This window comes from Pan paniscus, chromosome 15 (genome assembly GCF_029289425.2).
Source record: "Pan paniscus chromosome 15, NHGRI_mPanPan1-v2.0_pri, whole genome shotgun sequence".
In the NCBI taxonomy this organism is placed as follows: domain Eukaryota; kingdom Metazoa; phylum Chordata; class Mammalia; order Primates; family Hominidae; genus Pan; species Pan paniscus.
This window is the reverse complement of record NC_073264.2, coordinates 40,382,241-40,397,144: the sequence shown is the minus strand read 5'-3', so window position 1 is coordinate 40,397,144 and position 14,904 is coordinate 40,382,241. Positions and strand designations below refer to the sequence as shown.

At 37.9% G+C, this 14,904-nt stretch overlaps 1 protein-coding gene across 1 annotated transcript in view; it reads left to right on the top strand.

Moving 5' to 3' along the window:
* SEC23A (SEC23 homolog A, COPII coat complex component) overlaps nt 1-14,904 on the top strand; it is a 72,549-nt gene that overhangs the window by 41,053 nt on the left and 16,592 nt on the right. The window contains exons 12-15 of the mRNA XM_008957150.5: nt 346-435; nt 1,881-1,987; nt 8,115-8,268; nt 14,690-14,767. Coding sequence (XP_008955398.1) covers nt 346-435; nt 1,881-1,987; nt 8,115-8,268; nt 14,690-14,767 — 429 coding nt within the window. The remainder of the gene's footprint in view (nt 1-345; nt 436-1,880; nt 1,988-8,114; nt 8,269-14,689; nt 14,768-14,904) is intronic.

Genomic DNA, 14,904 nt, shown 5'->3' with positions numbered 1-14,904 from the left:
TCCCAAAGTACTGAGATTACAGGTGGGAGCCACCGCCCCTGGCCAAATAGCATATGCTTTTAAAGAGAACAGTACGAAGAACTTATATTAATACTTTTGTAATTTACTTAGCAAGAATTTAAATTTTACTTTTATTATGTAAAAATTATTTTATTTTTTATTATGTAAAAATGCTTTATTTTATAATATACTTATGGTCTTAAAATATTTTAAGCTCTTAACATTGTTGAATTAGTTTGAAACATGACTTTTTTTTTTCCTGTGGTCTTTTTCCTTTTTCACTTTAACATAAAATTAATAAATTGTGTCTCTAGCTTTCAAACATGCTATATTTTATTTTTACAGGAGATAGGAACAGGTGGCACATGTCAGTGGAAGATATGTGGACTTAGTCCCACTACAACCTTAGCCATATATTTTGAGGTTGTCAATCAGGTATGACTTTCTACATCTGAATATCAAAACGTACATTTGAATAAGTACTTACTTTAGGCCATGAATAGTTCATATTTTTTTTCCTATAGTAGATATAACCCAAAATTTATTTTCTGTATTGGAATTTATATTTGTCGTTTTTTATTTTTCAAGGCTAAACTCCTTGGTGAGAGTACATATTGTAATAGAAATGCAGGGAAACCTACAAACGCCAAACCTTGGGTAGCCCAACTTTTAGTCTGTTTTCTTTCTTTCTTTTTTTTGAATATAAAATTGAAGGATAAATGCAGTTATTTAAAATTCCCTTCTAGCTACACATTTTTGCAATTAGATGTCTAGCTTTTCCTAGTTGTCAGAAAGTATATATGACATATGAGTCTTCGTACAAGAAGGTCTAATATGTCAAAATCCATAGAAAAAGTTTGGAAAGTAATCGTATTTGGGAAGATTTTTTCTTCTGCCACAGGAGATAATTAATCACATTGAAGAATAACACAAATTACTGACTTATTTATTAATAGTTTTTAGGCATAAAATGAACCACAAAATATTAACAGTCAGCTTTCCTAAGGCAGGTGCAATAGTTTTTTTTTAAACATTAAAATTTATAAGAAATATATTGACTCTTATTGACAAAAACAAAACAACACACAAAAACAAAGCAAGAATGTCTGTTGTCAGAATGCATGAATAAAGTTTTCCTATTGATTACTTGTATTTCTTTCTGATGATAATTATTATATATTGCTATTAGTTTCTTCTCATTATTAATCTTTCATTGGTTGGTTGTTCATCATATGATTATGTTCCTAAAAGTTCTGCTTTCATCTTCTATACCTAGGGGAGGAGGACTTAGCTCAATTTCTGTTTATCTAGTTACAAGTTGAACATCTCAGATCTGAAATCTGAAATGTTTCAAAATCTGGAACTTTCTGAATGCTGACATGACACTCAAAGAAAATGCTCATTGGAGAGCATTTTGGATTTTGGATTTTTGGATTTGGGGATGTTCAATTGGTATAAGGCAAATATTCCTGAGTTTAAAAAAATACAAAATCCAAAACATTTCGGGTCCCAAGCATTTTGGATAAGGGATATTCAATCTGTGCAGTTTGGCTTAAATGGCTTCACTTAGGAATTGTCTTTTAATTTCTTTGTGCTCTCCCTTTTCTTTGTTCTTTCATGTCCCTCTGGCTTATATATTACTTGAAAATTGATTTCCTAGCAGAACTGACTTCTATCATTCTTGATTATTTTCCTCCTCTCCAAATTAATTTCTCCCCTTCTGTGTAACAAATTATAACTGTTTTGAATGCATTGGAAATAAGTATCCTTCTAATCAATTTTAGAATGAATTATTTTTAGTGCTAGGACATGTAGCCTGTGATTATATGACAACAACATAGTAAATTTTGCTTAGGTTTTACTCCATTATATTTATACAGCATAATGCTCCAATTCCTCAAGGAGGGCGTGGTGCAATCCAGTTTGTGACTCAGTATCAGCATTCAAGTGGGCAGAGACGCATCCGAGTGACCACCATTGCTAGGAAGTAAGTTGTATTTGTTAGAGATTTGATTTTCATATCACAGGTATCTGGGTTGTGTTTCTAAACTGGATTCCTATTTTGGGTGACATCCATGACTAGCAAGTGAATATTTGTGACTAATAGTATTTTATTTATTTCTTTCTAACCCAGCTTATTTGCTACAATATGCATTACTAAGAACCGTAAGAGCAATTTTAAAAAGTACTTCTAAGACACACCCTTCAAAATATTATTTTATTTACCTCATTCCTGTGAGAGGAGAAAAATCAGATATTTACCTATAATAGTCAATAATAATATATAATCCATTATATATATAAATGATATAGCACAGTAATTAATCACATTACTTTTCAATTAGTGATAAAAATTCTTAGCTATTTTTTTTTCAAGTTTTATTAGTCATTTAATTCATTTATTATGCCATTACTCAGCTTCTACTTTGTGGAGTAGGTTCTGTTTTAGGAGAGTATGAATGCGGAAGCCGTGAACGTACTTAGCCTCCTGCTGTATGACAGTGTGGTATAGAGTCATCCTCACATTGTCTGTGGTAAAGGGCCAGTTGTGTTTTTTTTCCTAATCCTTCGGGTACAGATGCTTTTATTAAATACAATAAAAATGAATTACTAGAAAAATGAAATTTTAAAAAGTGATTTAAAACAAACTCCCTGTTTTATATTATTAGATTAATAAGATATAAGATTATTTTGTGAAGTTGCTCAGTTTCTAAATATTTATTCTCAGTTCCTCTTTTGACTTCATGGCACTGGTTCACATACCACACTTTGACTAGCACTTGTTGAGACCACAAAAGGTAAAGTCTCTATCTAACAGATTCAATTATAGGGTAGTATTTTGTGTAACATAGTCATGTTCTAATTTATTGATATAGGCAGGGTCCCCAAAAGGGAATAATAAGGCCCAACAGATACCTTTTCTTATTCCTATCTTTGTGATAGATTTTCCAAATAAGGCATGTATTTGTTCATGGGCTCTTTGCCCAGCATTTGCAGAGACAACAAATTTAACTGAATTTAGTACCTTTCTTTTTATTAAGAATTACGAATAAATTATTTCTCTGCTACTTTGGTATCTCTGTGTATTTGTGAAGTATAAAACAAAAGGAAAATAATTGTGGAATGAGTTTAGTTAGGAAGAGGTTTTTTAGATGAGGTGAATCTAGAAATGAACAGGCTTTGGTCTTTATTTCTGTTTGTCTTGAACTTGGTTGTCTGGATAGGAAAAGTGTTGATCAGTAAACTTACCCAGTTTAGTCATGGTCTCGACAATGGACAAGGAAGGCATTTGTAGCTCTCATTTTCATTAACTGTACTTAAACTCTAGCTTCATTCCTGAAAATCTTAAGACTTTTGGTGAGTGATGGACATGAACACAACATTCGAACTGAGTATTAGCTGTATTGGATGATCTATTACTTAGCACAGGGTTGTACATAGATTTAGTGTTCTGTTCTGTTACCTTGCTTTGACTTAACATCCTGGAACAATGTCAAGGGGATACATTATTCATTTGAAGAAAAAATGTCAGCTGAACCTTCCCTTAGATTTATTCAGATTTCAGATAAGGAACTTGGAAGTACTGATGCTTGGCAAACTTCTCAGTTTATTTATGGCTCTCAACGTGTGTGCACACACACACACGTGTGTGCACACATTAAATTTGACATTCAGAACATTTGCTTAAGGAAACAACGACATACCAAATGAGGGACTTTTTACAACTTACAAAGTCACTGGTTTGTACTATTCAAAAATGTCTTGGAAGACAAAGAAAGTCTGAGCAACTGATCCAGATTAAAGGATACTAAAGAAACATTACCACTAATGCCAATGTGTGATCATGGACAAAATGCGAATGTCAGGGAAAAATTTTGCTTTAGAAGCCATTATTAGACAATTGGGGAAATATGAATATAGTCTCTTTCTATATGATAATGGCATTATATCAGTGTTAGATTTCATGAGTTTAATAATTGGAGCTATATAAGAAAATTTTTTGTTCTTAGGAGATATACACTGAAGTATTTCAGGCAGAAGGTCATAATATCTCCAACTTAATCTAGAAAAGTTCAGCAAAAAATGTGTATATAAATGGAGAGAGAGAATGATAATGCAGATGTGTTAAAATGCTAACAATTGATGAATCTAGGTGATGGTTATATAGGAGTTTATTCCACTCTTACTGTCTTTATGTTTGAAATATTTTTAAAATGAAAATTTTAAAAGGTTAGGTTACTCTTTCAAGAGACAGGGTGCTGTCTTATGAGAAATATTATGGGCTTATATATTTTCAGTTTGCACAGAATTTATGAGGCTATTTGTAGAGACATATGTGTGTTATGGTGCCATTTATAGCATTGTGTCTTACCAAAAGCATCCGTCTTTTCAAGTTAACTTATCCCAACCATTTCCAATGATCAGAGCACCTTGTTTTGTTTTGTTTTTTTTGTTTGTTTGTTTAAACTAGGACTATGACTTTAGGGGCCTAGACAAGTGTTTTTGTTAAGTGAATAAGCCATATGAAAATAAAGGCTCCTGAGAAGACAAAGTTACTCTATTTTTCATGTAGAAAATGACTTTGATCTAGGAATTTTGGTTTAAACTAGTTGTAAGAATCACAGTGAAGGGATACGGGAAATGTAGAAGACAGATTTTTACAATGTCAAGAAGCCCTTTAAACTTGACTTTAAGAGCCCACCTTTTAATTTATGTCTAAACAAATAATAATTAGTAAATTTGCATGTGTTCACTTGGAATGTATTTCCTCTCCTGCACCATTATATTTTCAGAATTAAAAAAGTCACCTTTGTAGTTCAGTTTAAAGCAAATAAATACCGTCATTCAAGTTTAGAAAGTATTGATTCAAACAGTGTTGTTTTAAATTCTTTGAATTTTAAAATTAAAACTAAAATAATTAATAAAACACTAAACCAAACTATTAGTATAATCATGAAGTCTTTAAATTGCATTAAAACATAACTTTCAAAATTACCAGTGTCTTCTTTTACACATTCTCAGTCTTTTTTGCTTCTTACTGTTTACTACACTGAGATAATTCACACGTTTCAACCATCTGGGAAACATTTAATAATTATTTTGCTTATTGAAAGAAAATTAAAAATACAGAAAGAAGGGAGGAGAATTTTAAACATGCTGCTGCCTGAATTCCCTTAGGATCACTCATCACTCTTACATGTAAAAGTGGTTCAGCACTTATTTTCAAGAAGTCTATAAGTATGTCTGGCCAGTCACTATATCTGAAATATTAAACAAACAAACAGATAAAATGTATTGCTGGGTCTACCTAGGATCAGTTTGATCTGAGTCTACCCAGGATCAGTTGGATTTATACAGCATTTGGATTTAATAAATTGCTGCTATTTTATGTGTAGTATCAAATTAATCCCTTAGACTGAAGTTTTTACTTATTAACTTTTAATTGGTTTTAGTCAGTGTATTAACATGGAAATAAAAGAATACAAAGTAATTTTAATTATTTGATTTTTATCACTAATGATTGAAAGACCAATGAGAAACTTCTGACACTTTATTCATTTTCCAGTGGAATAAACAAGAATTACTTAGGTTGAGAGAAAACCTTTATTTTTGTATTTCTATATTTCTGCTTTAACAAAATTAAAGAAATGAAATTTTAAAGTTGGATATAGGGACTTGCATATCTATGTGTGTGGGCACACGTATATCCTATTGTTTTTACTTGTAAAAATCTTTTATTGGCCAAGTGCGGTGGCTCATGCCTATAATCCGAGTGTTTTGGGAAGGCTGAGGCAGGAAGATCACTTGAGTCCAGGAGTTGGAGACTAGCCTGGGCAACATAGTGAGACCCTCATCTCTGAAACAGTTGTTTTAAATTGGCTGGGCATGGTGGTCCGCGCCTGTAGTCCTGCTGCTCAGAAGGCGGAGGTGGGAGGATTGCTGGAGCCCAGGAGTTTGAGGTGAATCATGATTGTGCCACTTGAACCATGATCATGCCACTTCATTCCAGCTTGGGTGATAGAGTGAGACCTTGTGTCTTAAAAAAATCTCTGTTTTTTAAAAACTTCCTTATTTTATGACTTTAAAGTTTTTTTTTTTTTTTGAGACAGAGTCTCGCTCTGTCGCCCATGCTGGAGTGCAGTGGTGCCATCTTGGCTTACTGCAGCCTCTGCTTCCCAGGTTAAGGCAGTTCTCATCTCCAGAGTAGCTGGGATTATAGGCATGCGCCACCATGCCTGGCTAATTTTTATAGTTTTAGTAGAGACAGAGTTTCACCATGTTGCTGAGGCTGATCTTGAACTCCTGAGCTCAAGCAATCTGCCTGCCTCAGCCTCCCAAAGTGTTGGGATTACAGGTGTGAGCCACCGCAACCAGCCTAGAGATAGGGTCTTGCTGTTTCCCAGGCTGAACTAAAACTTCTGGGCTTAAGTGATTCTCCCACCTTAGCCTCCTGAATAACTGGGCCTATAGATGTGTGCCACCATGCTGACTGGACTAGTAAAAATATTAATATTTTAAGGAATGTGGTTGGAGAGCTGCCTTTACACTTACTTTGGAAGATTTCTTTAGGTTTGGTTATATTTTTCTGAAAAACAGTGAATGCTATACTAAAACTGCTATTAGTGATTTAAAAAAAATGCTAATTTGAGCCTGGTGTGGTGGCTCACGCCTGTAATCCCAGCACTTTGGGAGGTTCAGGTGGGTGGATTGCCTGAGCTCAGGAGTTCAAGACCAGCCTGGGCTACATGGTGAAACCCCATCTCTACTAAAATACAAAAAAGTTAGCCGGAGCCTGTAGTCCCGGCTACTCAGGAGGCTGAGGCACAGGAATTGCTTGAACCCAGGAGACAGAGGTTGCAGTGAGCTGAGATCCTTCCACTGCACTCCAGCCTGGGTGACAGAGCAAGACTCTGTCTCCAAAAAAAAAAAAAAAGCTAATTTGTCTAAGTAATATTGGAATTTTGAAATATTGAAGTAGGCTGGGCGCGGTGGCTCACGCCTGTTATTCCAGCACTTTGGGAGGCCAAGGCAGGTGGATCACTTGAGGTCAGGAGTTCAAGACTAGCCTAGTGAACATGGTGAAACCCCCTCTCTACTAATGTTGTGGGAATCAGGAGACTGGAGAGACTAGTAAGTAGAACAGGAGGATTTTATTGAGTGCACTCAGAACCAGTGGATTAACATCCGAAGACTGGGCCCTGAACAAAGACAGGGCTTGGCTTATCTACACACTTTTGAAAGGGGGTTGACTAGTTTGAAACAAGCTTACAGTGGCGTGAAGCGTAGTGGCACGAAAGCTCATGTACAGAGGCAGAACAAAGGCAGTTAATTAAACTGTGACAGGTTCATAACTCAGGCTTATGTGTGACTCCTGCTATGTGGCCCAGATGGCTGTTATCTAGCTTTGCTCAAGAGAGCCTTGCACAGGCTTATCTCATAACCTTCGCTATGGCGCCTAGATGGTTGCAATCCAGTCCCGCTCAGGCGTGTCTCATGACCTTCGCTGTGCTGCTCAGTTAAAACAGACTACTTGAAGTTGCTAGTTATAGAAAACAGGAATCTGTAAACTCATAGGTTTACTCATATCATAAGAGAAAGGAAAATTTGTTTCTCTTTTCCTTGTGTTTGAGGGAGTGCTGGGAGAGTCTCCAGAGCACATTCCTTTGAGCCTTGGCTTCTTGGATAATGTTATCGATACTTTGCCTGGGTCTGGGCTTTGCCTGTTACTGCCTTTGGGATGAGTTAGCCTAATACCTAAAGCTTGTTTCCTTCTCTTTTTTAATTTTATTTTTCTTTATTTGTTTAATTTCCTGCCTCACTAAAAATACAAAAAATTAGCTGGGCCTGGTGGCAGGCGCCTGTAATCCCAGCTACTTGGGAGGTTGAGGCAGGAGAATTGCTTGAACCCAATAGGCAGAGGTTGCAGTGAGCTGAGATTGCGCCATTGCACTGCAGCCTTGGTGACAGAGCGAGACTCTGTCTCAAAAAAAAAAAAAAAATCGAAGTAGTTTCTGTATCTTTTATCTTTTAAATTTAACTTTGTGTGGTAGCCAACTGTGATATTGTGGGTATAATAATTCAGAAGCATTTCTATGCTTTCTTATTGTCTTCAGCTGGGCAGATGCTCAAACTCAAATCCAAAACATTGCTGCATCTTTTGACCAGGAGGCAGCTGCCATTCTTATGGCCCGGCTAGCAATATATAGAGCAGAAACAGAAGAAGGTCCAGATGTGCTTAGGTGGCTGGACAGACAGCTCATTCGACTGGTAAGAAATAAACACTGTGCTTTTCTAAATCTGTATGCTTTCATTTATAGTAAATGTTTGTTGCAGATAATCTCTTTCAAAGTACTTAACAGTGTATCTGAAATACTGTATGAGAAACTCCTATTCAAATTACTGAGACAGTAGCACAGTAATGAATAGTAGAACTCATTAATCTCTTCCAGTAAACTAGATTGCCTTTTTTCCTTAAAATGTAAGAGTGACAATTATGTAACCTATTATTTTTCTATTCTTATTGGCTGGAATGAGGTTAGTTCCCAATTTAATTCTATATTATTGTAACAATTTTTATTGCTTTTTTACATATTTCTTCATTGCTGTGGCTTTAGTTTTTTACTTTCATTTTAATGGAACTATTATATATGCATCTCTTAAAAGAAATTAGGCCAGGAATGGTGGCTAATGGCAGTAATCCCAGCACTTTGAACCAGGAGTTCAAGATCAGCCTGGGCAACATGGCGAAACCCCTGTCTCTCCAAAAAAAATCGGCCAGGCATGGTGCTGTGTGCCTGTAGTCCCACCTACTCCAGAGGCTGAGGCGGGAGGATCACTGCAGCCCAGGAGGTTTGAGGCTACAGTGAGCTGTGATTGTGCTGCTGCATTCCAGCCTGGGCAACAGAGTGAGACCTTGTGTCAAAAAAGAAATGAACTGGGGTAGAAAAATTATGCATATTAACATGCAAAATATAGACAAGTCTGTATTATCTGGTTCTAGATTACCAAGTCGTGTGCTAATAAAGTTATTAGTAGTGTTGATTTACTTAGATTTTTAACATGCCAGAACACCATTACTGTACTTACATTATGACACAGAGCACTTGATTAAGCTTAGTTCCTTTTTTTTTTTTTTTGAGACAGGGTCTCACTCTGTCACCCAGGCTGGAGTTCATTGAGATGATCATGGCTCATCATAGCCTTGACTTCCCCTGCTCAAGTGATTCTCCCACTTCAGCCTCCTGAGTAGCTGGGACTACAGGCACACACCACCACACCTGGCAAATTTAAAATTTTTTTGTAGAGATGGAGTCTGCTTATGTTGCCCAAGGTGGTCTGGAACTCCTGGGTTTAAGTGACTCTCCCACCTCATTCTCCCAAAGTGTTGGGATTACAGGCATGAGCCACCATCACCATACCTGGCTAATTTAAAAAAATTTTTGTTGAGACTGGGTCTCACTGTTTTGCTCAAGGTAGTCTCAAACTGCTATGCTCAAGCACCCCTCCCACCTTAGTCTCCCAGAGTGTTGGGATTTTACAAGCATGAGCCACCACACCTGGCTAAGCTCAGTTCTTAATGCTTCATTTTTACTTAGCAACCTCTGGCTTATTCTTTGAAGGTACTTCTTTATGCACTCTTTAGCTTAAACACCCTGTTGAGAACTCTGTTTGCTAAGCTGTCGAATTTCTGTGTCCAGTGGCTTTTGTGTGGTTGGTGTAGGCTTTCATGTAATTTTAAAAATTCTTGAGTGAACTAGACTTGTTTTAAAAAGTTAGCCATTTTTGTATCATCATTCAGAACTTTTTTGATTTCACCTCCAAGAGTTTTTTTTATACTAGTACCTCTTTTAAAAAAGCAGCATTATGACAATATTACCTTTTTTTGAAAAAAAAAAAAACAAGAAAGATTAATCCTCTCATAGGGTCCACTATTGATGGGACACTATTAGCACAAATGCCAACACAGTTCCTTCAAGGTGGATCTTTTGTTTCCAGATAGATATAACATTAAATATATTTTGACCCTTGCTTATTTAGGATAGCAGAAAAGTTTCTCTTTGTAGCAGAAATTTTCCTTGAATTTCACTGTTATTTAGAAATCTGACATGACATCATTGAAACCTGTTAACTCGTCAATCTGTAGAGAATCTGTTATTTTTCAGCTTATTATACACAGATGTCTCCAACATCATGTGACATGTCATCAGTGCTTTGACTTATTGTACTGTTTTTAAATGGGACCTTTTCAATTTCTCAGACTACATCTTTTTGTTGTTTTGAGACAGAGTTTGGCTCTTGTTGCCCAGGCTGGAGTGCAGTGGTGCAACCTTGGCTCACTGCCACCTCTGCCTCCTGGGTTCACGTGATTCTCCTGCCTCCGCCTCTGGAGCTGCTGGGATTACAGGTGCACACCACCATGCTGGCTAATTTTTTGTATTTTTAGTAGAGACGGGTTTCACCATGTTGGCCAGGCTGGTCTTGAACTCCTGACCTCAGGTGGTCCACCTGCCTTGGCCTCCCAAAGTGCTGGGATTACAGGCGTGAGCTACCTCTCCTGGCCTCAGACAGCATCTTGTCCTAGCATTTTCACTTACTGTGATTTTACATATTGGCAATATTCTTTTCTCAACAACGGTGTGACTTTTCCTTTTCTAGGTAATAAGTTGTACTCTGAAATAGCTTGCTTCCTTAGTTTTTTTCACTAATTGTGACTTTGTCTCAACAAATGCTTCATTGTTTAGAGATTCTAAAAGCTGCTTGATGTAATCAGCACCTTTTGCTTGTCAAATGGCTGTGATTTGTAGTAAAGGGCTTTTTCCATTTTGCCAGAGGTATTGCTGAATTGGTAGGTTGTCACATATGACACAAAATTGAACAGTACAACTTGGATTACTGTCCCATGTAAAACCTACTGATTTTCCTTGTAAAGGTGGATTTTTTTTGTATGTCCCTTGTTGCATGAATACACTGAAATGACTCAGATGATTGTAATTCTTCAGAATTATCAGGATTCTCTGAAGACTTATGTCTAGAATTGTTCTCTTTTATATCTTTTATCTCACATCTCAATTTTGAGATTGTTTTTTAATTTTTTTTTTTTTTCAACTTTTAAGTTCAGGCATACACGTGCAGGATGTGCAGGTTTTTTGTATAGGTAAACGTGTGCCGTGGTGGTTTACTGCACAGATATCCCATCACCCAGGTATTATAGGCCAGCATCTATTAGCTATTCTTCCCAATGCTCTCCCTCCCCTCACTCCCCACAGGTGCCCAGTGTGTGTTGTTGCCCCCCATGTGTCCATGTGTTCTCATCAGTCAGCTCCCACTTGTAAGTGAGAGCATGTGGTGTTTGCTTTTCTATTCCTGTCTTAGTTTGCTGAGGATAATGGCTTCCAACTCCATCTGTGTCCCTGCAAAGGACATGATCTGGTTCCATTTTTTTTTTTTTCGAGAAGGAGCCTCGCCTTGTCGCCCAGGCTGGAGTGCAGTGGCACGATCTCGGCTCACTGCAACCTCCTCCAGGTTCAAGCAATCCTCCTGTCTCAGCCTCCCAAGTAGCTGGGATAACAGGTGTGTGCCACCACACCCAGGTGATTTTTTTTTGTATTTTTAGTAGAGACGGGATTTCACCATGTTGGTCAGGCTGGTCTCGAACTCCTGGCCTTAAGTGATCTGCCTGCCTTGGCCTCCCGAGTGCTGGGATTACAGGTATGAACCACCACGCCCGGCTAGTCTTGTTCCTTCTTATGGCTGCATAGTATTTCATGGTGTATATGTACCACATTTTCTTTATCCAGTCTATTATTGATGGGCATTTAGGTTGATTCCATGACTTTGTCTCACACCTCAATTTCAAAAATTGCCACATTATTTGACATGTTTGTAAAATGTAAGCACTAATGTAAAACAGAAGGGCCTAGTAATTAATTAAATGAGACAACTGCAAAAAGTACAAAATTACATAAACCTCACAATGTACTTTACTTCTAATCTACACATTCTACATTCTGCAGCATTTACAACAGCAGCAGGGCAGTTGGGGCTAGAGACCGATTAGTCTTGTGGCCCCATTTTATGATAATGACTGAAGGAAGCAAGGGCTTCCTGTCATGTTAAAGGTATCCAAAACAGATATGGTGCCAGCACCAATTTGGCTCTGTAATGCACACTGTCTCCAAAACAGTACACAAAAAATGATGTTTCTTTTTAATTAAAGTTACTCTAGTAAGTCATCAAGGAAAAGAAAACATATTACTATGCTAAATTGAGGGAAAGAAATTTATCAGTATAATTTCCTAGGTTTTTGATTAGGAAAAAACTTACAAAAAGTTTTAATACCTAAACAGTATTAACTTTTTCTCTATTTGTGTTGCTGTTGTTGTAATAGCTAAAAATTCAGCAGTGAAGTTATCAGTACAAGAAAATGAGGCTATCCTAGAATAGCTACTGAAACTAAAGTGCGTTATCACCTAAGTCATTTATCACATAAGATACTGGTATCCACACATGATTTACTGCCTCTATTCTCAGTCTCTTGTTCGGATCCATTGTGCATCCAACTTCAGGGATCTGTTCATCTCTTTCTTTCTTTCTTCCTTCCTTTCTTTCCTTCTTTTGAGATGGGATCTTGCCATATTACTTACCCAGGCTGGACTTGAACTCCTGGGCTCAAGTGATCCTCCCACCTCAGCCTCCCAAGGAGCAGGAACTACAGGCCTGTGCCACTGCTCCCGGCTTCCTTTTTGACTCCTGGCCTTTTCTGTTTCACAACTTAAAATTGATGGCTGATTCATCTTTGACCTTTGGTTTACCCATCAACCACTAATTGTGTTCTCCCTTCAGCTGCATTGCTAGCCATCCTGGGTAAACACTTCATCTAATCAGACTTGACTCAGGAAATCTTCTGTCTTAAGACTACTGGGACTTTCCCTGCAAGCCAGGTTTTCTCTTGCTGCACCAATGGGATGAAACACTTTAGCTTTACTGTTTTTACAGATACCACTTTTGTCATTACCATTTTCTTATAGAGGTTAGGCATTGACCCCTAGGGTCCTTTTATGTGGCTGCCTTTATGCATAAATAATTACTGAATTAAAGAAGGAATTAGCCTTTTTGTAAGAGATGTTATTTTCCTCAGGAAAATCATTACTGTTGCTTTATCTGCCCAGTTTTATTACTTCTGAATAACTCAAATAGTGGGTCTTGGATATACCTTCTTTATGCTTCAGTCTGTTTTCCACTGGTATTAGTGTTTTGGTTGGGTTGTAAATAAGGACTGCTCCTCGTGACTCAAGTAGTTGATACTAGAGCATTTTACAGGTGTTCAAAAAATTGTTTTTGGCCGGGCACGGTGGCTCACGCCTGTAATCCCAGCACTTTGGGAGGCCGAGACGGGCGGATCATGAGGTCAGGAGATCGAGACCATCTTGGCTAACACGGTGAAACCCCGTCTCTAATAAAAATACAAAAAATTAGCTGGGCGTGGCGGCGGATGCCTGAGGCAGGAGAATGGTGTGAACCTGGGAGGCGGAGCTTGCAGTGAACCGAGATCGCGCCACTGCACTCCAGCCTGGGTGACAGAGCGAGACTCTGTCTCAAAAAAACAAACAAACAAAAAAATTGTTTTTTTCTTTTTCGAGACAGAATCTCGCTCTGTCTCCCAGGCCGGCTTGCAGTGGCATGATCATGGCTTACAGAGTAGCCTCAACCTCCTAGGCTCAAGCAATCCTCCTACCACAGCCTCTCGAGTAGCTGGGACTATAGTCACGTGCAACCATGCCTGGCTAATTTTCAAAATTTTTTGTAGAGACAGGATCTCGCTATGTTGCCCAAGCTGGTCTCAAACTCCTGGGCTCAAGTGATCCTCCTGTGTTGGCCTCCCAAAGTGCTTGGATTATAGGCATGAGTCAGCACACTTGGCTCAAAATTTTTTTTTTTTTGGAGACAGAGTCTTGCTCTGCCACCCAGGCTGGAGTCCAGTGGCACGATCTCAGCTCACTGCAACCTCTGCCTTCCGGATTCAAGCAATTCTTTTGCCTCAGCCTCCCATGTAGCTGGGATTACAGGCGCGCACCACCATGCCTGGCTTATTTTTGTATTTTTAGTAGAGATGCGGTTTCACCATGTTGGCCAGGCTGGTCTCGAACTCCTGACCTTGTGATCCGCCCGCCTTGGCCTCCCAAAGTGCTGGGATTACAGGTGTGAGCCACTGCGCCCGGCCACAATTTTTTTTTTTTTTTTTCAATAGCGATGGTTGTCTTGTTATATTGTTCAGGCTGGTCTCAAACTCCTAGGCACAATCTTCCCACCTTGGCCTCCCAAAGTGCTGGAATTACAGGCGTCAGTCACTGTGCCAGCCTTTTTGGTGTTTTAAGGCACATGTTGAGCTTTTTTGTTGTTATCTAAGAGCTCTTTATTTGTCGTGAGAGACACTTAGTTAAAAAATATCCAAATATTTTAAGGTGAGTTATTAATTACATTGGGGCAATGTGGTGTTTGTTTCTGAAATTTAGATGTTTTTTCTTTGGTTTTGTCTGTTGGTAAGTCTATAAGTAATATTATAATTTTATTCTTTATCAAGTATCTGCTTCCTGATGATTGGTAACTTCTTGTAAATAGAATATTTATAGGCAACAGTGTTAGCTCTTATTCCAGGAAATAAATTACTAACACATTTTATTTTATTTAGTGTCAGAAATTTGGAGAATATCATAAAGATGACCCAAGTTCCTTCAGATTTTCAGAAACTTTCTCCCTTTATCCACAGGTAAGTAGGTAAAAGGTCCATATTCTTTTCTTTTCTTTTTTTTCCTTTTTTAGAGACAGGCTCTCACTATGTCATCCATGCTGAAGTGTAGTGGCTCCATCATAGCTCACTGTAACCTGGAACTCCGGGGCTTAGTC